At 41.0% G+C, this 25,989-nt stretch overlaps 2 protein-coding genes across 7 annotated transcripts in view; one reads left to right on the forward strand and one right to left on the reverse strand.

Annotated features, from left to right (window-relative positions):
- LOC131946437 (protein retinal degeneration B) overlaps positions 1-20,140 on the forward strand; it is an 86,829-nt gene extending 66,689 nt beyond the window's left edge. For 3 of the 6 annotated variants that reach the window (XM_059307200.1, XM_059307199.1, XM_059307204.1), the window contains 16 exons: positions 6,085-6,150; positions 6,573-6,704; positions 7,255-7,389; positions 7,639-7,813; positions 8,172-8,379; positions 9,133-9,664; positions 10,200-10,364; positions 11,588-11,752; positions 12,381-12,529; positions 15,922-16,047; positions 16,340-16,456; positions 16,723-16,871; positions 17,085-17,234; positions 17,531-17,714; positions 18,848-18,976; positions 19,253-20,140. In XM_059307200.1, the coding sequence (XP_059163183.1) occupies positions 6,085-6,150; positions 6,573-6,704; positions 7,255-7,389; positions 7,639-7,813; positions 8,172-8,379; positions 9,133-9,664; positions 10,200-10,364; positions 11,588-11,752; positions 12,381-12,529; positions 15,922-16,047; positions 16,340-16,456; positions 16,723-16,871; positions 17,085-17,234; positions 17,531-17,714; positions 18,848-18,976; positions 19,253-19,561 (2,891 nt within the window). In that variant the 3' untranslated portion in view covers positions 19,562-20,140. Of the gene's footprint in view, positions 1-6,084; positions 6,151-6,572; positions 6,705-7,254; positions 7,390-7,638; positions 7,814-8,171; positions 8,380-9,132; positions 9,665-10,199; positions 10,365-11,587; positions 11,753-12,380; positions 12,530-13,690; positions 13,715-14,488; positions 14,513-15,921; positions 16,048-16,339; positions 16,457-16,722; positions 16,872-17,084; positions 17,235-17,530; positions 17,715-18,847; positions 18,977-19,252 lie in introns of all 6 variants that reach the window. The other 3 variants (XM_059307202.1, XM_059307201.1, XM_059307203.1) reach the window with 3 other exon arrangements.
- Positions 19,972-25,084, reverse strand: LOC131946455 (collagen alpha-2(I) chain-like). The gene is made up of 2 exons (XM_059307230.1): positions 25,060-25,084; positions 19,972-21,689 (listed from the first exon to the last, which is right to left on the reverse strand). The coding sequence occupies exons 1-2, from the start codon at positions 25,082-25,084 to the stop codon at positions 19,972-19,974; spliced, it is 1,743 nt and encodes a 580-aa protein (XP_059163213.1).
- Between the last annotated feature and the right edge of the window lie 905 nt (positions 25,085-25,989).

A 25,989-nucleotide genomic window follows, 5' to 3' on the forward strand; every position in this document is an offset into this window, starting at 1 on the left:
CCCAGTTAGCTAGCGCGCTGAAATTTTCAGGGAAGCTTTGTTTTGGATGACATTAGAATATTCAATTGTTATTATTACTAAATTGATCCATGGAAACATTTTATTGAGCATTTTAGACCGCTATATAATCTATATATATAATTCTCCTCTGCGAGCCATTAGAAAACAAGCTGCAAGCGCCTCCTTACAGTCCCCTCTCTTTCTCTCTATCACTATCACTACCACCCTACCCCACCCCCACATGGTCTGCTGAGCTGTGGTCACGTTAATGTTTACAAACCGTACAGCCAGGTTTAGTGACGGCTATTAGGGGCAGATAATTTAGTTTGAACCGACTTTAAACTTACAGGAGGTAACTAAGAGGAGGCTGCTTTCACGGGGGGGGGGGGGGGGTGTAGAGTCGGGGTTAGGGGAAAGGAGGGGGGTTAGTGTTTTAAAGCAAATATTGTCAGTGGCAGCATTGGTACTGTCGAATTAACAAATTATGAATTACTGAAAAGTAGAAAATAAATCAACTAAATAGCGGCGTATGATACGCCGCGGGTCGGCTCGTTGTAACAAAAACGTGGGGAAAAAGGGACATAACCCAGTAACTGTAATTTGTGTACAAACAACCGTAACAACTGGTGGCCAGTATGGGGGAGACGATATGGTCGAGTGGTTGGGCACACGATTGCTATCCCACTCGACACTGGTTAAAATCTATGTGTTCTAGTCAGTAACGTATTCACACAAGGTGTTTTTTACGAGTTGTCTTTTTACGAGTTGTCTTCTTACGAGTTGTCTTCGTTTACCCAAAAAAAAAGTGAAAAGATAAAATCGATAGCAAGATTTTAATGCAAACAAACAGACAAAGACTAAAAAGTAGAAAATAATAATTATTAAAAAAGTTTTAAAAAACCACAGTGATTGAAATAAAAAGTAGAAAATAAATGCTATACATCACAATAATGCAAGCGATCACTCTACTATAAGCGATCAAAAACGTGGGGCGCCGTGATTTTCTTACAGTTTCTAATACTGTTGACTCTCTACAAGCTCCCTAATAAAAGTCAATAGTATTATCTAATCAATAGTAATATAATTTTTACTTCGGCGCCCCACGTTTTTCATCGCTTATAGTAGAGTGATCGCTTGCATTATTGTGATGTATAGCATTTATTTTCTACTTTTTAGTTCAATCAGAAAACGTGGGTTTTTTAAAACTTTTTTAATGATTATTATTACTTGATTTCTCCGTCTAGCGTTTATTGTCCATCACGGGTCCAAACGTGCGAACAAAATTATAAGCACTTTTACCGAACCTATTTGTTTCAAACTTGGCATGTTGGTCAAATCCAGATGACTATGCAATGTGACATAAACATTGACATATTCAGTGTTTCTCGCAGGCGTCTATCCGCACTGTTGTAGGCTACAGTTTTGGAATGGTATACATAGATACATACAAATGTTGTATACATATATACATACACATGTTGTATACATACAGATTCTCTATGAATGAGTTGTTGCGCCATCTCTCCAAAAATAGTTCTCGTCGTATTTGATATTTAAAGAACCTCTAACTAAGCGAGTGTTCTGGGGTGTTGAAAAAAGATCATACACCAGGCTCTTTAGATCAGACCACGCCACGTTTATAGGGAGACAACCATAGTGGGGTGGTCAATTTAGGAACAGATGACAAGCCTGGGTTTAATTAGCCAATCACTGTTGCGTTAACAAAGTGTAAGTAGAGAGAGAGAGAGAGGTGGCGTTATGCTGGTTGAGACAAAGGCGGGACAACTCGTTTACTTTGTGCTGTAGCGTCATTGATTAGCTGGCAACCAGTGTCCACGTTGACTAGAGGGGCTCTCACATTCTACAGCGGGGACCCTTTTGTTGGTCTGCTCAAGGAGGCAGATAGCCGTACCTAGTTGGTCTAATCCTAATGACAAAATGTGCCCCATAGGTTTCTGTCGTGTGTCGTCAAGGGTAATGACTAGAACACACGTTAAGCTTGGTAATATAAACTCAGTCTGTACAAACCACACACATACCCCATTCTATCTATACTACATTTGAGTTTTTAGATGAACCGGCATCGTGTTATTGTAAGGGGGGGGGGGGTGTTACACCAGGCAGCACATACCCTATTTACGCCACACCAGTGTAAGACATGGCTGCTCTTGGCCACACGGAGTAGGAAATGTTATTTCAAAGACGAGCACCGTTTAAGAAACGGACACATTTACTGAAAATATTTTTGAAATCAAAAGAAAACTGTTCCATAAAGACACTTCTAAGAACACAAACCCAAACATAACAGCAATACGTGAACACAAACTGAAATGTTTAACCTTTAACTAAAACTTGACCACAAGTAACGGCTATATGAGAACACAAACTGAAATGTTTAGCTAAAACTTGACCAAAAGTAACGGCCATATGAGAAGACAAGCTGAAATCTTTAGCTAACTTGACCACAAGTAACGGCCATATAAGAAGACAAATTGAAATGTTTAACTAAAACTTGACCACAAGTAACGGCCGTATCACATTATTAGAAGTGACGCAACCTCCGAGATTTGCGACCTTCGACCTTTCCCCGATCCTCTTCCCGAGTAGACAGGGCAGCAGACGACCTAAGCCGCGGTGCAGAACTACCATTCAAAACGGTTAGACGTACCATCCCAGCAAACATATTACTCATAAAACGATGAAAGCTACGCAAGCTAAATCTTATCCATGGAGGTAGTATGTTTATGCGAACAGTGAAGAAATTTATTTTATTCAAGTTTAGCGCCCCCCCCCCCCCCCCCCCATGACCGCCGATGTGAGGCTGAGTAGCCCATCTATTACAATTTGTAAGGACGCCCGCTTCAAAAAGCTGCAGTACAAAGAAAATGTAAACAGTCAAAAACAGACGTGAACTCTATCTGACAAGCCAACGAGAGGCTGGATATAAATAGACTGAAGGGGGAAGAACTCGGGTTTCTCAATGAAATATCTCCGATTTGTGTGTGCTAAAGACCGTTTAGCAGCGGAAACCTAATTCTGCAGGTAAACGTTGGAAGGGTTGAGATCGGCGGCTTACAAGCTTTAGTTTTAACGGGAGGTTTTTTTTATTTTTTTTTTTTACAGAAAGCCAGGCTAATCACCACGCTAGTGCTTATTTCGGCCAACGATAGAAGAAATACGCAAGGTGCTTATATCACTTCACATCCTGTCGAGAAAATAAACCCAGTAATTATTTCCTCGACAGGATGTGAGTAGATCTAAACACCTTGTATATTTACATCTATATATCAAACGATACTTATTTGTTTTTGTTCTGATATAATACATTATTTTATTAATAATAAGATATAACGCGTAAAAAAAAAACAAGCTACCGTTATATTAAAAAAAAAAAACTATGCATGCCTATAAATAGAAGCTAAATAAAGAAAACCTGGACCAGATGTGAAGGGTATGAGCTAGAGGGGAGGTGTGGCCTAGTGATGTCGGAGGTGTGGACTAGTGATGGGGGAGGTGTGGCCTAGTGCTGGGGGAGGTGTGGGCTAGTGCTGTGGGAGGTGTGGCCTAGTGCTGGGGAGGTGTGGACTTGTGCTAGGGGAGGTGTGGCCTAGTGCTAGGGGAGGTGTGGCCTAGTGCTGGGGGAGGTGTGGACTTGTGCTAGGGGAGGTGTGGCCTAGTGCTAGGGGAGGTGTGGCCTAGTGCTGGGGGAGGTGTGGACTTGTGCTATGGGAGGTGTGGACTTGTGCTAGGGGAGGTGTGGACTTGTGCTAGGGGAGGTGTGGGCTAGTGCTGGGGGAGGTCTGGCCTAGTGCTGGGGGAGGTGTGGACTTGTGCTAGGCGAGGTGTGGACTTGTGCTAGGGGAGATGTGGACTTGTGCTAGGGGAGGTGTGGACTTGTGCTAGAAGTGGTCGAAATTTCGCTCGACAGTTTTGATCCATGACGGACGAAGAATTAAGCAGACAGAGGAAGCAAGTTAAATAGAAGCTTGTAAAAATGCCCTGCCTTTAGTTTGTTTCATACATCATGTTTTATGCAGTGGCGTAGCTACCGTAAAGCTAACGTAAGCAAGGCATAGGGGCCCAAGGCAAATAGGGGCCCTTTTTCGAAAGTTTGAGGGGGGTTCAAATCGAAAGTCTGAGGGGGGGGGGGGCAAATCGAAAGTCTGAGGGGTCGGGGTGCAAATCGAAAGTTTGTCCCCGGTCGCAGGGAAGGGTCGCTACGCCTCTGAGGGGCCACTAACACTTTTTGCATAGGGGCCCAAAAATCCTAGCTACGCCACTGGTTTTATGTGATACATGCCCAGTTGTTAGCTTGTTTCATACATCTTATTGTTGTGTTATTTTATCGTCGTTAATTACTGTTCCTATGTTGTTTTTAAAACGGATTTAGTTCGTTTTTTTCATTTAAAACTAGAACCATTTCACACTGAGAGATTCTTAGATAACATGTGGACAAATAATAATTTCATATTGAGAAATTTTATGAACAAAATTACACATTGAAAAATGAGATTATCAGAATTGATGAAAAAAAAAACAACCCTTTTTACATGAAAAGTGTTATTGTCAGATATGTTTTAAAAAAAAAATCTTTTCACATTGAGAAATGTGATTCTAAAATTTGATTCCTCTCTCCTTGATGGCCATAACTCAGGAAAAGCTTTTTACTCGAATTGCCTCCCCTGTTTTTGTAGAGTGCTCCCCCTGCTCTCCTGTCAGGGCTAGATCTGGTTTTAATGGCACGTAGAAGTTGCGCTCGGCTTTTTCTACTCTCAGCTCATTGACAAGCGTTACTCACAGTTCAATTTCCATTTAGCTTTTATTTGCCAATTTGGCAATAAAAGCACAGTTAGCGTTAGTTGCCAGATTTTTCAATCCATCAAGTTTAGAAAACTTTTATTTCTTTTCTCTTTTCTACATTTTAGACTTGAATGGTAAAAAATATAAAACGAAGTAAATTGGCCTAATTAAGTTTTAAAAAAACAATTAGTACTATATTAATTATTTCCAGTCTTAATGCACTGACCATATTTGAATGCATCTTGGCTATAAAATCTGTGAACTTTTTTTGTGAATACTAGTTTCCACGAACCCCACAAACTGAATGCTACATTCTATTATAGGAGAAAACTACTATTAGAAACACGATTGGGTTAAAATTAAAAATCCACCTAATTAGCAGGGGAAGTAACTGGGCATCTGTAAAATTATTTTATTATGTTTCTCACTTTGTTCAACTAAAATCGTCATCTCATATAATGTTCATCAACATCATCTTCCCATGTTAATGATCTTTTGATGTCACTAAAATAATCACATCATTTTTTTAACCAACATCTTCCACCTTCATTATGTTACTTCACAAACCCATTACTAAGATCAGCAAAAAATGTTACACTTCTAACATCATCCAAGGATGTTTAGTCTTATCATCACATTTAATGAAGTCAATTCATGTTCACGCATTTAAATATGTTTCCTAAATTAATCCAATGATGTTCAATAAAATCATCACTGAAGTTCACTATTATCATTTATGATGTTCACTAAAAATCGTAAATGATGGTTCTTAAAATAACTCAAGGATGTGTACAAAGATGATAACTGATGTTCACTACAATCATCAATGATGTTCACTACAATCATCAATGATGTTCACTAATAATGTTTAAAATCATCAGTGTTGTTCACTACAATCATCAGTGATGTTCACTACAATCATCAATGATGTTCACTACAATCATCAATGATGTTCACTAATAATGTTTAAAATCATCAGTGGTGCTCACTACAATCATCAATGATGTTCACTACAATCATCAATGATGTTCACTAATAATGTTTAAAATCATCAGTGATGTTCACTACAATCATCAATAATATTCACTACATTCATCAGTGATGTTCACTACAATCATCAATAATGTTCACTACATTCATCAGTGATGTTCACTACATTCATCAGTGTTGTTCACTAAAATCATCAGTGATGTTCACTATATTCATCAGTGATGTTCACTACAATCATCAATAATGTTCACTACAATCATCAGTGATGTTCACCAAGATGTTGTGATGTTTCAGGTCACTGGAGCAGCCTGGAGCAGCTACAAGAACCAAGTTCTGATGAGGAGTTCTTTGATGCACAAGGTAAAAAATGGTAGTCTCAACAGGGACCTAATGGTAGTTATTTTTGTTATACCACAATGGATCTAATGTTAGTTTTTTTGGTATTGCCACCAGGGACCTAATGTTCGTTTTTTTTTTTTGGTATTGCCACCAGGGACCTAATGTTAGTTTTTTGGTACTCCATCAGGGACCTAATGTTAGTTTTTCTTGGTGTTATACATCACCAACCATTGTTCATGTACCCCTGTTATAGATCACCAACCTTGGTTCATAGGCTAATTCTTGTTCAACTATGTGTATAATCCAACTATTAGTTTGCTACTACTTCATCTACTGCCAGCTGTATCCTAATGTTAGCTCTAGCCCGACTGTCCAGTGATTAATGAGGGTATGGTTAACCAATGTGAGCAGAAGGTTGTTTATAGCCAGGTTTTTCTCCCCAGAAGATGTCCATGGGCAGGTGAGTTTTGACGGAGAACAGTCGCACCTGCTGCGGAGCTCCTCCATGGAGTACATGCACAATGTTGATGACAACGCTGACACTCACAGCTACACGTCCTGTTTCACAGGGGATGGTAGGTCGTTTTTTTACTTGGGGTGGCATGTCAGTGTAATGTCACTAGGCAAAGCATGTCACAAGGGATGTCATGTCGGTGTCATGTCACTAGGCATGGCATGTCACTAAGGGATATCATGTCAGTATGTCATATCACAAGGGATGTCATGTCAGTGTGTCATGTCACCAAGGGATGTCATGTCAGTGTGTCATGTCACTAAAGAATATCATGTCAGTGTGTCATGTCACAAGGGGTGTCATGTCAGTATGTCATGTCACTAAGGGATGTCATGTCAGTATGTCATGTCATTAAGGGATGTCATGTCAGTTTGTCATGTCACAAGGGATGTCATGTCAGTATGTCATGTCACAAGGGATGTCATGTCAGTATGTCATGTCACAAGGGGTGTCATGTCAGAATTTATGAATTTATGTCAGAAGGGATGTCATGTCACAAGGGATCTAATGTCATGTCATGTCAGTGTGTCATGTCACTAGGTATAACGTCACTTTTACTATATATATAAGCATCAGTTTGAGTCCCTGCTAATTTTATTTCCTTGAATCAGAGCCACAGTTTGACAAGAGAGTGGAAGAGTTCCGCCAGATGTACAGCCATGATGGATCTATCCCAGCAGACCTCTCCCCGCCACCATCAGCTTCTTCCTGCCGCACCCACATCCTGTTTCTGGTCCTGCATGGTGGTAGGTGGTCTAAAGCTGTTGCAGCTGGTCTAAAGCTGTTTCAGCTGGTCTAAAGCTGTTTCAGCTGGGCTGTTGAAACATCTTACATTTGTTGTTTAACAACCTGGACACATTTTTTTAATATAACTTCAACTTTTTGTTTACAGAAAAATACAATAAATCAAATTGTGTGTCATGTATATGATATTGTTTTGTAAATCACTAATTAAAGCTGTAATTAATGCTAAATTTAGCGTCTTCCACTTCCAGGCAACATCCTGGACTCTAGCCAGGATGGGATCTCTAAGAGACGCGACCTGACCAACCTGCGAGCGACCTTTGACAACGTCATCTTGGCCCACTACCAGTCAGCCTATCAGCACATCAAGTTTAGACTGGTCTCCTGCCCCTATCTGTGTAAGGAAACCCTCTCTTTGCTAGCCAGGTTTGTTCTCACTTGCATTTTTATGGTAAACATTCAAGTAACTTTTGATTTGATCCACCATTAGAATTTTTTTCTTTACTAGTTCATCTCCATTTAACAAATTTTTTCCTCACCAGTTTATCACCCTTTAAATTTTTTTCTCCTCTAGTTTATCTCCCTTTAATATTTTCTCATTCCGCTTATCTCCCTCTAATATTTTCTCATTCAGCTTATCTCCCTTTAATATTTTCTCATTCAGCTTATCTCCCTTTAATATTTTCTCATTCAGCTTATCTCCCTTTAATATTTTTTCATTCAGCTTATCTCCCTTTAATAATTTCTCATTCAGCTTATCTCCCTTTAATATTTCCTAATTCAGCTTATCTCCCTTTAATGCCGAGCGTGCTGGAGGAAGTCTTGACTCCAGCCTGGCCAGGAACCAGAACTTCATCCCACTGGGTGCTATCCCCTTGCTGGCCACGTCAAGCTCGGAGTATCAGGAGCACGTCAACACCATGGTGACCTCAGCCAACCAGGTGTACCACGACTTCCTGCGCTCAGATGACGGCCTCGGGTTCAGTGGACAGGTGGGTTCAGTGGACAGGTGGGTTGCAGGTGGGTTCAGTGGACAGGTGGGTTCAGTGGACAGGTGGGTTCAGTGGACAGGTGGGTTCAGTGGACAGGTGGGTTCAGTGGACAGGTGGGTTCAGTGGACAGGTGGGTTCAGTGGACAGGTGTGTTGACAGGTGGGTGCAGTGGACAGGTGGGTTCAGTGGACAGGTGGGTTCAGTGGACAGGTGTGTTGACAGGTGGGTGCAGTGGACAGGTGGGTTCAGTGGACAGGTGGGTTGCAGCAGCCCTTGTTAACTGTGTCAGTGAAACATAGCCAAGAATGATACAATATTATTGAATGGCTGAGTAGAGTGTTATGCTTTCCTATTATTTAGTTTAAGAAAATTGATGCTTTCAGCTATCACGTGGGTCATATCTTTTAGTAGTTGCAATTAAACTGATCTTACCGTAACTCTAAATCTAATTGTAGTCAGGCTAATCTAGAAAAGTGTTGATAGTAATGATACTTAGTAATTATTTTTATTCTTGCCCAAGTTTACAGATAGATTCATTATCTCAAGTAAATTACTTCCCACAGCTTAAAAAAAAAAATGGAATGGAAAAAATTCTGTAGTGTCTGCTTTGGTTGGATTATCACTTGTTTATTTTTTATGTTGACCTTACAAGTTTAGCCCAAAAAAAATTATATGAGTTAAATGTCTGAACCTTGTGTGCAGATGCTAAACTAGCCCCACTTGTAATGTATGTCTTGATGTTCCCCCCCCCAGGTCTGTCTGCTGGCAGACGCCACAGGATCCCTCCTGGCCTACGACGCCCTGACCAGCGGCTCCTCCTTCATGCGAGGAGGGTCTCGCTACGGCAGCCATGAAAGTGTTGAGAGCAGCGCCATCTGTGTGGAGCAGCGCTGTCCCAGCATCAACAGCCACAAGCGGGAGCTGAGCCTCAGTGACCCCACCATCAACCAGAACCTCACTGCACCCAAACGCGCCGAGCGCAGCAAGAGCGAAATTGTTCAGCCTGAAGCCGCAGAGATTAACCACCCATTAGGGAAGGAGGAGCTGACCGCGTCTATCTCAGGTCAAGGGTCATCCAGGCACTCATCCCGACACAACTCCGGACACCTGTGTACGTCAGGTGAGGGTAAGGACAAGGATGGGTCGCGACGGACCAGCAGTGGCAGCCATTACGACGGTGGCCTGGCCAAGTTTGACTTTGACGTCAGTGACTTCTTCATGTGTGGGGCGCCACTGGGCATTGTGCTGGCCTTCAGGAAGCTGCATCGACAGGATGAGGTGACAAGTAGGTTGGATAGTTTTGTTGGATCTACATTGTGTTGGATCTACATTGTGTTGGCTCAACATTTTGTTGGATCTACATTGTGTTGGATCTACATTTTGTTGGATCTACATTTTGTTGGATCTACATTTTGTTGGATCTACATTTTGTTGGATCTACATTTTGTTGGATCTACATTTTGTCGGATCTACATTTTGTTGGATCTACATTTTGTTGGATCTACATTTTGTTGGATCTACATTTTGTTGGATCTTCATTTTGTTGGATCTACATTTTGTTGGATCTATATTTTGTTGGATCTACATTTTGTAGGATCTACATTTTGTTGGATATACATTTTGTTGGATCTACATTTTGTTGGATCATGTTGTATACTCTGTTTTGCATCATTTTGTTTCAATAAACATTAGAAAAAATGTTTTTAGTGGACAACTGTATCATGAAAATGTGTTAGGCAATCTTAAATATGCCACCCACCACCTCCCCCCCCCCTCCCTCACACCATGACACATGTTGTAACCAACCATCTTTCCCCCAGCACTCAGACCTGCGTGTCATCAGGTCTACAACCTGTTCCACTCCAGCGACCCCACCGCCGTGCGCCTAGAGCCACTCTTGCATGAAGGCTTTTCTCACATCTCACCCGTCAGTGTGTGCCGTTATTCCAAGTTTCCGCTGGGGGACGGGGAACCTGTTCATGTGGGTAAGTCAAACTGGAACCTGTTCATGTGGGTAAGTCAAGTGGGGAACCTGTTCATGTGGGTAAGTCAAGTGGGGAACCTGTTCATGTGGGTAAGTCAAGTGGGGAACCTGTTCATGTGGGTAAGTCAAACTGGAACCTGTTCATGTGGGTAAGTCAAGTGGGGAACCTGTTCATGTGGGTAAGTCAAGTGGGGAACCTGTTCATGTGGGTAAGTCAAATGGGGAACCTGTTCATGTGGGTAAGTCAAATGGGGAACCTGTTCATGTGGGTAAGTCTAGTGGGGAACCTGTTCATGTGGGTAAGTCAAGTGGAGAACCTGTTCATGTGGGTAAGTCAAGTGGGGAACCTGTTCATGTGGGTAAGTCAAGTGGGGAACCTGTTCATGTGGGTAAGTCAAGTGGGGAACCTGTTCATGTGGGTAAGTCAAGTGGGGAACATGTTCATGTGGGTAAGTCAAGTGGGGAACCTGTTCATGTGGGTAAGTCAAATGGGGAACCTGTTCATGTGGGTAAGTCAAATGGGGAACCTGTTCATGTGGGTAAGTCAAATGGGGAACCTGTTCATGTGGATAAGTCAAACGGGGAACCTGTTCATGTGGGTAAGTCAAGTGGGGAACCTGTTCATGTGGGTAAGTCAAGTGGGGAACCTGTTCATGTGGGTAAGTCAAGTGGGGAACCTGTTCATGTGGGTAAGTCAAACGGGGAACCTGTTCATGTGGGTAAGTCAAATGGGGAACCTGTTCATGTGGGTAAGTCAAGTGGGGAACCTGTTCATGTGGGTAAGTCAGGTGGGGAATATGTTCATGTGGGTAAGTCAAGTGGGGAACCTGTTCATGTGAGTAAGTCAAATGGGGAACCTGTTCATGTGGGTAAGTCAGGCTCCTTTTTAAAAGCTTGATAATGAGCCAACACTAGGAAATATAAACTTTAGATTTTATTTTTCCTAAAATTTAAAGGATCAGAACAAAATATTTTCAATTGAATTGCCTTCATGTTAAAAGTACTAACTATAGTTGCTTAAAATGTTTTGAAATATATAAAAAATCATTTAATTTTTATAATTGTTTCATGAGTTAAATATAATTTTAATTATTATGGCACAATTTAGACCAAATTTGATAATTGTGTCATAATTTATTGAAAATCATTTAATTGTTTAATGATTTAGACCAAGTTTATGTAATTGTGTCATGATTTAGACAATTTTTTTTTAAACTTCTACAGTTGAGACCATACAGAAACATTTAAAAGTTTTCACCTCTGAATCTCGTGAGTCTCGTGTCTCAACGTCAGAGGCTCCACGTCTGCTGCAGCGTCAGAACAGTTTGTCCAGCGTGACGAGTACATCCAGCGGTCTGGGGGAGAATACAGTCAGCAGCATCACAAGCGGTCAGTCTTGTGTGGTGTGTTGTGGGGGTGTGGGGTACAATGTGGGGGGTGGGGGGGGGAGAATAGTCAGCAGCATCACAAGCGGTCAGTCTGGTTTCTGTTGTGTGGGGTGGTGTGGGGTACAATGTGGGGGGGGGGGGAGAATAGTCAGCAGCATCACAAGCGGTCAGTCTGGTTTCTGTTGTGTGGGGTGGTGTGGGGTACAATGTGGGGGGGGGGGGAGAATAGTCAGCAGCATCACAAGCGGTCAGTCTGGTTTCTGTTGTGTGGGGTGGTGTGGGGTACAATGTGGGGGGGGGGGGAGAATACAGTTAGCAGCATCACAAGTCTGGTTTTTGTTGTGTGGGGGTGGTGTGAGGTACAATACAGGGGGGGGGGTCAGCAGCATCACAAGTGGTCAGTCTTGTTACTACTGGGAGGGGGGTGTTTTTGTAATGTATTTGTTGTAAGGGTTTGGTGGTGAGTCAGTAGTGCTAAAGGGGATAAGCTATATCTATGATAAGAAAATCACAGGATCTGATTTTAAAATTCAAAAATTTAATTATCTATTTGAAAATAATAAAATTATTAATTATTAATTAACTATAAATGAACAAATGTGATTAAATCTGACAAATTGTTCCACCAGTGACCAGTGCCTGGTGGGGTGTGAAGAGGATGGACTATGTCCTGTACTGTCCTGATGCCCTTCACTCATTCCCTACCAATGCCCTCCCCCACCTCTTCCACTCCAGTTTCTGGGAGTCTACAGATGTTGTAGCCTTCATTCTCAGACAGGTAGGTTGTAGGTTTCATCCTGACAGGTAGGTTGTTGCCTCATCCTCAGACAGGTAGGTTGTAGGTTTCATAAAGTAGGTTGTAGCCTTCATAAAGTAGGTTGTAGCCTTCATCCTGAGACAGGTAGGTTGTAGGTTTCATCCTGACAGGTAGGTTGTTGCCTCATCCTCAGACAGGTAGGTTGTAGGTTTCATCCTGACAGGTAGGTTGTTGCCTCATCCTCAGACAGGTAGGTTGTAGGTTTCATAAAGTAGGTTGTAGCCTTCATAAAGTAGGTTGTAGCCTTCATCCTCAGACAGGTAGGTTGTAGGTTTCATCCTGACAGGTAGGTTGTTGCCTCATCCTCAGACAGGTAGGTTGTAGGTTTCATAAAGTAGGTTGTAGCCTTCATAAAGTAGGTTGTAGCCTTCATCCTCAGACAGGTAGGTTGTAGGTTTCATCCTCAGACAGGTAGGTTGTAGGTTTCATCCTCAGACAGGTAGGTTGTAGCCTTCATCCTCAGACTGGTAGGTTGTAGGTTTCATCCTGAGACAGGTAGGTTGTAGGTTTCATAAAGTAGGTTGTAGCCTTCATAAAGTAGGTTGTAGCCTTCATCCTCAGACAGGTAGGTTGTAGGTTTCATCCTGAGACAGGTAGGTTGTAGGTTTCATCCTGAGACAGGTAGGTTGTAGCCTTCATCCTCAGACTGGTAGGTTGTAGGTTTCATCCTGAGACAGGTAGGTTGTAGCCTTCATCCTGAGACAGGTAGGTTGTAGGTTTCATCCTGAGACAGGTAGGTTGTAGCCTTCATCCTGAGACAGGTAGGTTGTAGGTTTCATAAAGTAGGTTGTAGCCTTCATCCTCAGACAGGTAGGTTGTAGCCTTCATCCTGAGACAGGTAGGTTGTAGGTTTCATAAAGTAGGTTGTAGCCTTCATCCTCAGACAGGTAGGTTGTAGCCTTCATCCTGAGACAGGTAGGTTGTAGGTTTCATCCTGAGACAGGTAGGTTGTAGGTTTCATCCTGAGACAGGTAGGTTGTAGGTTTCATCCTGAGACAGGTAGGTTGTAGCCTTCATAAAGTAGGTTGTAGCCTTCATAAAGTAGGTTGTAGCCTTCATCCTGAGACAGGTAGGTTGTAGGTTTCATCCTGAGACAGGTAGGTTGTAGGTTTCATAAAGTAGGTTGTAGCCTTCATCCTCAGACAGGTAGGTTGTAGCCTTCATCCTGAGACAGGTAGGTTGTAGCCTTCATCCTCAGACTGGTAGGTTGTAGGTTTCATCCTGAGACAGGTAGGTTGTAGGTTTCATCCTGAGACAGGTAGGTTGTAGCCTTCATAAAGTAGGTTGTAGCCTTCATAAAGTAGGTTGTAGCCTTCATCCTGAGACAGGTAGGTTGTAGGTTTCATCCTGAGACAGGTAGGTTGTAGCCTTCATAAAGTAGGTTGTAGCCTTCATAAAGTAGGTTGTAGCCTTCATAAAGTAGGTTGTAGCCTTCATCCTGAGACAGGTAGGTTGTAGGTTTCATCCTGAGACAGGTAGGTTGTAGCCTTCATCCTCAGACTGGTAGGTTGTAGGTTTCATCCTGAGACAGGTAGGTTGTAGCCTTCATCCTCAGACTGGTAGGTTGTAGGTTTCATCCTGAGACAGGTAGGTTGTAGGTTTCATCCTGAGACAGGTAGGTTGTAGCCTTCATAAAGTAGGTTGTAGCCTTCATCCTGAGACAGGTAGGTTGTAGGTTTCATCCTGAGACAGGTAGGTTGTAGCCTTCATCCTCAGACTGGTAGGTTGTAGGTTTCATCCTGAGACAGGTAGGTTGTAGCCTTCATCCTCAGACTGGTAGGTTGTAGGTTTCATCCTGAGACAGGTAGGTTGTAGGTTTCATCCTGAGACAGGTAGGTTGTAGCCTTCATCCTCAGACTGGTAGGTTGTAGGTTTCATCCTGAGACAGGTAGGTTGTAGGTTTCATCCTGAGACAGGTAGGTTGTAGCCTTCATCCTCAGACAGGTAGGTTGTAGGTTTCATCCTGAGACAGGTAGGTTGTAGGTTTCATCCTGAGACAGGTAGGTTGTAGCCTTCATCCTGAGACAGGTAGGTTGTAGGTTTCATCCTGAGACAGGTAGGTTGTAGCCTTCATAAAGTAGGTTGTAGCCTTCATCCTGAGACAGGTAGGTTGTAGCCTTCATAAAGTAGGTTGTAGCCTTCATCCTGAGACTGGTAGGTTGTAGGTTTCATCCTGAGACAGGTAGGTTGTAGCCTTCATCCTGAGACAGGTAGGTTGTAGGTTTCATCCTCAGACAGGTAGGTTGTAGCCTTCATCCTCAGACTGGTAGGTTGTAGGTTTCATCCTCAGACAGGTAGGTTGTAGGTTTCATCCTGAGACAGGTAGGTTGTAGCCTTCATCCTGAGACAGGTAGGTTGTAGCCTTCATCCTGAGACAGGTAGGTTGTAGGTTTCATCCTCAGACAGGTAGGTTGTAGCCTTCATCCTCAGACTGGTAGGTTGTAGGTTTCATCCTCAGACAGGTAGGTTGTAGGTTTCATCCTGAGACTGGTAGGTTGTAGCCTTCATCCTGAGACAGGTAGGTTGTAGCCTTCATCCTGAGACAGGTAGGTTGTAGGTTTCATCGTCAGACAGGTAGGTTGTAGCCTTCATCCTCAGACTGGTAGGTTGTAGGTTTCATCCTCAGACAGGTAGGTTGTAGGTTTCATCCTGAGACAGGTAGGTTGTAGGTTTCATCCTGAGACAGGTAGGTTGTAGCCTTCATCCTGAGACAGGTAGGTTGTAGGTTTCATCCTGAGACAGGTAGGTTGTAGGTTTCATCCTGAGACAGGTAGGTTGTAGCCTTCATCCTCAGACAGGTAGGTTGTAGGTTTCATCCTGAGACAGGTAGGTTGTAGGTTTCATCCTGAGACAGGTAGGTTGTAGGCTCATAAAGTAGGTTGTAGCCTTCATAAAGTAGGTTGTAGCCTTCATCCTGAGACAGGTAGGTTGTAGGTTTCATCCTGAGACAGGTAGGTTGTAGCCTTCATCCTCAGACTGGTAGGTTGTAGGTTTCATCCTGAGACAGGTAGGTTGTAGCCTTCATCCTCAGACTGGTAGGTTGTAGGTTTCATCCTGAGACAGGTAGGTTGTAGGTTTCATCCTCAGACTGGTAGGTTGTAGGTTTCATCCTGAGACAGGTAGGTTGTAGGTTTCATCCTGAGACAGGTAGGTTGTAGCCTTCATCCTCAGACTGGTAGGTTGTAGCCTTCATCCTCAGACTGGTAGGTTGTAGGTTTCATCCTGAGACAGGTAGGTTGTAGCCTTCATAAAGTAGGTTGTAGCCTTCATAAAGTAGTTGGTAGCCTTCATCCTAAGACAAGTAGGTCATTATTATGTCTGTTTTAAAACTGTTTCATTTATTTACTGTGCAGGTACTGAGGCAAAATGAGATCCTTGTTGAGCCGGGCCGTGGAGTGGCTCGTGGGTCAATGGCCAGCTTCAAAATCAAATCTCCAAGAGAAAAATGGCTCAAGAGACGGACAACAATCAAAGTCAGGGTATGTTGGTCATTTATTTTTGCTAATTTATAAACTTAATTGTTCTCATTAAAATATTAATTACTAGAGCTGTTGTGATTGTCTTTTTCTAAAAAAAAAATTTGATAAATCAGTGTTTCTGTTATATCAAAAATGAGAAGTAGTTTCATAGTTTAACATCTTAACTAAATTGTGATTTAAATCAATTTAAACTTTTCATTTATGGCTACTTTGTACTGCTTAACTTGAATCTAGCAAACTCTTTCTCCCAAGTTTTGCAGTTTATTTGAAGTGGCCTCCCTTTGTTTTTCAGAACTTGCAGCCTAACCACAGGGCAAATGATGTGATAGTGTTGGAAGACATGCCCCAAGTGTTGACAGCTAAATTTATGTATGGCTCATTGGACATAACATCTCTCACTGGGGAAAAGGTAGGCCAACATTTATTCATACTAGTATGTTAGTAGTAATTGATTAAAATTTATAAAAATAAATAAATGTATATAAATAAATGTATATATATATATAGGCCTATATATATAAATATATAAATATATAAATATATATATATATATATATATATATATATATATATATATATATATATATATATATATTTATTTATTTATTTATTTATTTTTTTATTTATTTATTTATGTATCATATAAAAGTGGTAATTTTTAACTCTCCCCCACAGGTTGATGTCAATGTCATGAAGCAGCCACCCTCAGGAGACTGGACACAGCTAGGGACGGAGGTGACCGACAGCCATGGCAGGTTCACCTACACCATACCTGAGGAGCAGCGCCTCAGTCAGGGTCTCTACCCCATCAAGTTGATTGTCAGGTAGGTTCTATGGTAGGTTCACCTACAGCACCTAAGGATGAGCACTTGAATATATTTACCCCATGTACTTGATTGTCAGGCAATAATTGAATAAACTTTCATTTCCCTCTAAATAAATGCAAATAAAAATAATTACTTGTTCTGTCACTTCACAAATGACTTTGTTGAACCATATGATTTCAACTTATAATTGCACTGAATCCCACCTTTCAGGGGAGACCACACCTCCGTGGACTTGTACCTGGCTGTGTTACCACCTAAAACAGAGACTGTGGCCTTCAGCATCGACGGATCCTTCACAGCCAGCGTCAGCATCATGGGCAAGGACCCCAAAGTCAGGGCGGGGGCGGTGGATGTTGTCAGGTGGGTGGGGGGCAGTGGATGTTGTCAGGTGGGTGGGGGCGTGGATCATGGTCCACATATGAACACTCAGCTTAAGAAGCAGTTCATTTATGAGACCTGTCTCCTTATTGTGTTTCTGTCCTAAACTAATGTGCATCATTTAATTGGGGGTCAAAACTCAGGGATTTTTAGCAATAAAACTCTCACCTGCCCAATCTCACTGTCTTCATTTATTTCATTTTTTATGTTTCTTCTGTTTATTTCTGTAACCATTTTCCTTTTGACCAGATGGCTGACTTGTTTTTTTTGTCCAATAGACAGTGGCAAGACTTGGGTTATCTGATCTTGTACGTGTCAGCGCGGCCAGATCTCCAGCACAGGAAAGTTGTGGCCTGGTTGGCCCAGCACAATTTTCCCCATGGGATGGTGGCCTTCATGGATGGGCTGTCCAAGGACCCACTCAAACAGAAGTACAACTACATCAAGTCCTTGCAGACTGAGGTCAGTGACCTTTTATATCCTGAGGGCAGTGCCCTTTTATATCCTGAGGGCAGTGCCCTTTTTAACGTGAGGGTCAGTGCCCTTTTAAAACCTGAGGTCAGTGCCCTTTTATATCCTGAGGTCAGTGCCCTTTTATAACCTGAGGTCAGTGCCCTTTTATAACCTGAGGTCAGTGCCCTTTTATAACCTGAGGTCAGTGCCCTTTTATATCCTGAGGTCAGTGCCCTTTTATAACCTGAGGTCAGTGCCCTTTTATAACCTGAGGTCAGTGCCCTTTTAAAACCTGAGGTCAGTGCCCTTTTATATCCTGAGGTCAGTGCCCTTTTATATCCTGAGGTCAGTGCCCTTTTAAAACCTGAGGTCAGTGCCCTTTTATAACCTGAGGTCAGTGCCCTTTTATATCCTGAGGTCAGTGCCCTTTTATAACCTGAGGTCAGTGCCCTTTTATATCCTGAGGTCAGTGCCCTTTTATAACCTGAGGTCAGTGCCCTTTTATAACCTGAGGTCAGTGCCCTTTTAAAACCTGAGGTCAGTGCCCTTTTATATCCTGAGGTCAGTGCCCTTTTATATCCTGAGGTCAGTGCCCTTTTAAAACCTGAGGTCAGTGCCCTTTTATAACCTGAGGTCAGTGCCCTTTTATATCCTGAGGTCAGTGCCCTTTTATATCCTGAGGTCAGTGCCCTTTTAAAACCTGAGGTCAGTGCCCTTTTATAACCTGAGGTCAGTGCCCTTTTAAAACCTGAGGTCAGTGCCCTTTTATATCCTGAGGTCAGTGCCCTTTTATATCCTGAGGTCAGTGCCCTTTTAAAACCTGAGGTCAGTGCCCTTTTATAACCTGAGGTCAGTGCCCTTTTAAAACCTGAGGTCAGTGCCCTTTTATATCCTGAGGTCAGTGCCCTTTTATATCCTGAGGTCAGTGCCCTTTTAAAACCTAAGCCGTTCCTTTTGAATAAATACTATTTTCTTTTAAGAACTTAGAAAGTTTTATGAAGGGTACTGAAAAATTTATTTTCTCTCATGATGAGATAACATAACCATCACTGTTATTGCTTAAGAGGTTTATTTTATTTTTCAGTTTATCTAGTATAACCATAGATGTTTGTTCAACCAGCGTATGTTTGTTTACTTACCAGGCTAAAATTGAGCTAAAGGCGGCCTATGGCTCCAGTAAAGACATTGCCATCTACAGGGACCTGGGACTTAGTGCTGAGGAAATATTTATCGTGGGCAAAGCTTCCAAGAAACAGCATGGTCTAGCCCAGGTGACTGACAGATTAAATTTAAACTTAAAATTTAATTTAGTTAGGCCTAGGGATATTTTTAGTTGTTATTAATTAATTAAACTTATTTTGTTTTTCACACATTATCTCTAGTGCTTTACTTTATAGGGATAAATAAAAGTATACCATTTATTTATAATAAATAAATAATTACTTTAATATTTCTGTAAATATTTCAAATATTTACTCTAAACTAGAAAATTGCCGCGACATAACGCAGCCCTGAATGAGAATGTTTTAAAAACTCTGCTCCACCAGATCCTGACTGATGGCTACTCTGCTCACCTGAGTCAGCTGATGTCCCCGGGGTTCACACGACCTGCCGTGGGCAACGCCCGCATGCTGCTGAGAAAGTCAAACTTCCGCCTGTCCACCCACGACCCCCATGGGCGGGAGAACAAGAAGACGGCGCGGCGCACGGCCTCGCAGCCTGGCAGCAGCTACAAGGGTCAGGGGGAGGCCACCAAGATTGTGGTCCAGGACTTCTCTAGCGCTGGGGGTCACAGGTCAAGGGACCAGTCACCCCGACTACAGCTGTCAGCACACGGGAAAAGTACGGACGTGTGACACACAGACATGTGACACATTGATGTGGGACAAATTGATATTGGCATGTGACAGTTGCCAAAAGTTAGTGGACCCTTATGGCAGTGACAGTGAAGGCCATTATGATTATGTGACAGTAATTAACAGTGTAACAGAGCAACATTTCATGACAAAAATGACAATGTACTGTGACTACACAAGGTAAATTTTCAGTTGACATTTTATATGACCAAAACATTGAGTTATGGCCCTTGATTAAATAACACAAAATAACCTGTGTTGTGGCCCTTGAATCAACCCATAAGTCAGTGGTGAAGTCAAATTTATCTCTGTTGGATCTCAAGCTATCTATTGTGATGTACAGCTGGTTCTAGATTTTTCCTGGGTTGACTGGTAGGGGGTTCAGAAGGTGGGGGTTAACCCTTTTGTGTTCATGTGATAATAAACCCCATAGTGTGTCTGTTGCCTGTAATCCCTGTGGTGTGACTGATGCCTGTAATCCCTATGGTGTGGCTGATGCCTGTAATCCCTGTGGTGTGTCTGATGCCTGTAATCCCTGTGGTGTGTCTGATGCCTGTAATCCCTATGGTGTGACTGATGCCTGTAATCCCTATGGTGTGGCTGATGCCTGTAATCCCTGTGGTGTGTCTGATGCCTGTAATCCCTGTGGTGTGACTGTTGCCTGTAATCCCTGTGGTGTGACTGTTGCCTGTAATCCCTGTGGTGTGACTGTTGCCTGTAATCCCTGTGGTGTGACTGTTGCCTGTAATCCCTGTGGTGTGACTGTTGCCTGTAATCCCTGTGGTGTGACTGTTGCCTGTAATCCCTGTGGTGTGACTGTTGCCTGTAATCCCTATGGTGTGACTGATGCCTGTAATCCCTGTGGTGTGTCTGATGCCTGTAATCCCTGTGGTGTGTCTGATGCCTGTAATCCCTATGGTGTGGCTGATGCCTGTAATCCCTGTGGTGTGTCTGATGCCTGTAATCCCTGTGGTGTGTCTGATGCCTGTAATCCCTATGGTGTGGCTGATGCCTGTAATCCCTGTGGTGTGTCTGATGCCTGTAATCCCTGTGGTGTGACTGTTGCCTGTAATCCCTATGGTGTGACTGATGCCTGTAATCCCTATGGTGTGACTGTTGCCTGTAATCCCTATGGTGTGACTGATGCCTGTAATCCCTGTGGTGTGACTGTTGCCTGTAATCCCTGTGGTGTGACTGTTGCCTGTAATCCCTATGGTGTGACTGATGCCTGTAATCCCTGTGGTGTGTCTGATGCCTGTAATCCCTGTGGTGTGTCTGATGCCTGTAATCCCTATGGTGTGGCTGATGCCTGTAATCCCTGTGGTGTGTCTGATGCCTGTAATCCCTGTGGTGTGTCTGATGCCTGTAATCCCTATGGTGTGGCTGATGCCTGTAATCCCTGTGGTGTGTCTGATGCCTGTAATCCCTGTGGTGTGACTGTTGCCTGTAATCCCTATGGTGTGACTGTTGCCTGTAATCCCTATGGTGTGGCTGATGCCTGTAATCCCTGTGGTGTGTCTGATGCCTGTAATCCCTATGGTGTGACTGATGCCTGTAATCCCTGTGGTGTGACTGTTGCCTGTAATCCCTGTGGTGTGTCTGATGCCTGTAATCCCTATGGTGTGGCTGATGCCTGTAATCCCTGTGGTGTGTCTTGCCTGTAATCCCTGTGGTGTGACTGTTGCCTGTAATCCCTGTGGTGTGTCTTGCTTGTAATCCCTATGGTGTGTCTTGCCTGTAATCCCTGTGGTGTGTCTGATGCCTGTAATCCCTGTGGTGTGTCTTGCCTGTAATCCCTGTGGTGTGTCTGATGCCTGTAATCCCTGTGGTGTGTCTTGCCTGTAATCCCTGTGGTGTGACTGTTGCCTGTAATCCCTGTGGTGTGTCTTGCTTGTAATCCCTATGGTGTGTCTTGCCTGTAATCCCTGTGGTGTGACTGTTGCCTGTAATCCCTGTGGTGTGTCTTGCTTGTAATCCCTATGGTGTGTCTTGCCTGTAATCCCTATGGTGTGTCTTGCCTGTAATCCCTGTGGTGTGACTGTTGCCTGTAATCCCTGTGGTGTGTCTTGCTTGTAATCCCTATGGTGTGTCTTGCCTGTAATCCCTGTGGTGTGTCTGATGCCTGATTCTTAAGGTGGAAATATAACCCCAGGGCATACCTTTGTAAAAAAAGATGATGATGCGTCATGGCTGTGTTAAGACAGTGGTGATTAACCCCCTAGTTACCAGGTGATTAACCCTCTAGTTAACAGGTATTTGTTCTTATTGTAATTCCAATTGCTCAACAAAACTGTGTAGATATCAAATTTTTGTTTGTACAGTTTGTTGTTAAAGTTGATAATTTGATGTATGTACAGTTTGTTGTTGAAGTTGATAATTTGGTGTTTGTCAAGTTTGTTGGTGTCATCTTTTTTCTCCTTTAGCTTTTTGAAATTCTCAACTTTTGCTGGAGTTGTAAAATACTGTACAAAGTTGTCTCCCATCAGTACTGTACAAAGTTGTCTCCCATCAGTACTGTACAAAGTTGTCTCCCATCCAACTGTGATGCTCTCAAAGCTACTAATGTGATAGTTGTGTGTCCTGTTGTACATCTAATCTACTTCACCTAGTTGTGTGTCCTATTGTACATCTAATCTACTTCACCTAGTTGTGTGTCCTAAGGTACATCTACTTTGCCTAGTTATGTTGGATTGTGCCAACAACTTCACTCAATATTTCTCCTCGTCAAATGACTGGTTTTAAATATTATACAAGTTCTACCAAATATGGATGTTAAGCTTATTTTGACAACTGTTCTACTGTATTTCTTCAGATGTTTTATTTACAATTATAAATCTGTGTTCATACATGTAACTTTGTTGTTAAGTTTACAGACTAGTTGAGGTTATAGACTAGTTGAGTTACAAATTGGATGAAAGTAACCTAAGGTGTGACTTCTAAAAATAGAAACATTCCCAGAAGACCCAGTTATTTAAGTTTTGTTGTTTTTTTTTTTAACTTCTTTTCAGAAGATGTTAGTTTTGTTTACAAATAATCTTTTGAAGAGTGCACAATGTGTGACAGAATGTTCACCTTTTTTTCTACTTCACTTTACACCTGAGTCTACACATGTAGAGGTTGTCTACCTGCTGTGTTCAATGAACTGACAAAAAAATATTTTCTTATCCATTATCTTAAGCAGCTTTTTTATATAATATTCGTTAAGTAAACAAAATTAAAAACGAACTTTTATTAATAAGTTTTGAGATAATCCTTTAATTAGTTAATCAAAAAAAAAATAATCAAAAATCAATAATTTTCTCATATTTTTTTAGGCATTAGTACTTAGTATACTTTAAATATTATTGTTTAAATAATGAACTCTAAATCAGCAGTTACGTTAATTAGATATTTAATAGCTTTTTATATTTTTCAGTTTATTTGTGATGTGATATATTTGTTTTTCAGTTCATAAATTATCTTTTTAATTTTAATTAGAAAAGTAAGAAGCTGTAAATATCATTGTATAGATCCGAGTGCTTTAAGCGTTCACTAAAAATATATTTTTAACCCTTTACGTACATATTAAAAAATATAAACATAGCCTATATATACTTATTATATATTTACATAGGGAACAGGGCATTACCCCCCTCCCCCTCCTGCTGGAGTAATTATCCCCTGTCAATTATCCCCCGGTCATAGCTTAAGGTTCAGCTAGGGTTAGACCTAGGGTTTGAGTTTGGGCTAGGTCTAAGGCTAGGATTAGGGTCAGACTTGAATCAATGTCAAGAGTTGGGTTTGGTTTTGGGTTAATTTTAGGGTGAGGTGAATTCTTAGGTTTTTCATCTTTGTCTTAAGGTTAGGATTAAGGTATAGAGTTGGAGTTAGAATCAGGATTCTCTCTTGGTGGATGGGGGAGGGGAATTCCTCAAGGAGGTAATTGACAGGGGGGTAATTGCTCCGGGGGTGGGGGGGTGGTAATGTCCTGTAGCCATTTACATATATATATATATATATATATATATATATATATATATAAATATATATATATATATAAATATATATATATATATATATATATATATATATATAAATATATATATATATATATATATATATATATATATATATATATATATATATATATATATATATATATATATATATATATATATATATATATATATATATATATATATATATATATATGCTTTTCTACAGATTGTACAAATAAATTTAAGTTAATTTAACTAAAAATCCATTTCTATGATTGGTTGATGTAGTATGTATAGATAGATAGTGAAAAAGGTAACCTATTATAGTGTTTTTGTGTTTGATCATACATTTTAGTGTAATGTTTTTCATATATTTTGTTTTGTGAAATATTTAAAATATTAAATCATTGTTTTTATTGTATTTATTTGTGGCTTCAATGGGAGGCTACTCCAAAAAATTTTGGTGAATTTATTTTCTGGATACTGATACAGCTGAGCATATTTGTTAAGGTCATTTATAATATTGAGTTGAGGAACTTGTAAAAATTTTGAATAACTTTATGCTGAAGGTAGGCAATTTAGTTGAGAAATTGGTAAAAACTTTATGCTGAAGGTATTTATGAAAAATGTATGACATTAGGTGAGAGAAATATTTTAGTTTGGAGCTGTTGGCAGAGTTTTGTCACAGGACAACTGGATGGATCAGAGTAGTGTGTAGAGGTTGTGATGACCAACTCTCAACTTGGACAGACATAGATCAGGTAGGCCATTACCCACTGGGCCATTACCCACTGGGCCATTAACCATTGCATGATGCTGTCCAAATTTTGGAAAAATATATTTTTTAAAAACAAATTTAATTTTTTCTTACTCACTATAACTTAGTATAACAATATGGCTGTTAATTGCAATCTATTTTTAGTAGCATTCTTGTGATAGCTGTCAATAAGCTTTGCCATTTTATAAAAAGTGCCGTATTTAAAAAATGTCTAGATCTAGATCTAATTACTAGTAAATCTGATGAGTCCAAGTGTTCTCCCTGAGTCACCAGCTGGGTGTTCAGTTTTTGATTAGTAGGAAGTTTTCTTTCTGTCAGTCTGTTCTTCATTTGGTTGTCACTTATGATCTTGAATAAAATATAGGTAATTAAATTTAAAAATTGGAAGGTCATCTTACTGATAAATGACACTGCTCCAGCTAAACTGGAACCTCCTCCATGACTCACAAACAGGATGGTTGAGGACACCGATATCTGGTGTGTGTTCGGTTGTTGGTAGTATTGTAATCTACACGACTTCTATGGTTAGAAATTAGGCTTAGGCATATGGTAGGGTTGGGGATAGGGTTAGCATTGACATTAGCAGCAATGTGTGTATTTTAGTCAGTAACCTAACACCTCTTTTTTAACGAAGATTCTCTTAACGGACACCGGTATAAAAAATCCCCCCCAGTAAACAAAAGCTAGTACTTGTTGCATTATTGTAGGATATATCATAGAATCTGAAATCACTGTCCACAAACTCTGATGAGCTTCACCACTGGTCATGTCTCATACAGAATTTTTTATATCTCCACATGCACCAAATACTCCACACAAAGCAAATACTCCACACAAGTTCAGAGCTGTTCTAGTTAGATAATGTTGTGGGAGGGCGGGGGGTGGGGGTTCATTTCGTTTGTCAATCTCGTCCTTGGTATTTTCATTTTTCAAGTGATGATTTACAATGTATGTTTGGTGGTCGTCTTGTTGAGATGAGTAGTCTATTGTCATCGAGTGATACCATAGAACAATGCTTTTATTATTGCTCAACTCAATGTGTCCTTGTGTTTTTATGTTGGCTTGAGACTAATTTACTCATGGATAGATTGTTTATATGTTGGCTTGAGACTAATTTACTCATGGATAGACAACTTCTCTAGCACTCCTTGCTGTAGGGGACTACATGATATAAAGAAATTATCTTTTGGTTAAACTACTTTTGACAATTGTATTTATTTTTCTTAAAATTATTAGGCTAATTTCTTTTTTTTAACCCAAATTAGATATTTTTTCAGATAAGTAATTACAATACAAATTTTTAAAAAATTGTAAAAAATTTTGTTATTGGTTAGTTTACTAGAGCAAAATCTGGATGTAGTTGTTAAAAAATGTGTTTGATATTTTCTTCAACCAGTGACCAGATGTGATGGTTGTCTCACCTAAAAACGTTTGTGCTATTTACATTTTCATCAATTAAAGTGTTTTCATTCCAGTCTATTTGCTGGTTGGTTTTTTTTTAAACTTTCAATATTTATTTTACATTGTGATATTTATGATCTATGTGTTTGTTGTCTAGTCCGTTGTTTTTTTGTCTAAATTCTAAATGGTCATTTTTTAAAGTGATCCATGTGGTCAGTTGTAATGTCGTCACATTTGTTCTGAATTCCATGTGGTCATTCTTCTGTTCCTTG

Source organism: Physella acuta, unplaced genomic scaffold (assembly GCF_028476545.2).
Source record: "Physella acuta isolate Inbredline_101_S28 unplaced genomic scaffold, ASM2847654v3 ptg000561l, whole genome shotgun sequence".
NCBI classification, from domain to species: Eukaryota; Metazoa; Mollusca; class Gastropoda; family Physidae; genus Physella; species Physella acuta.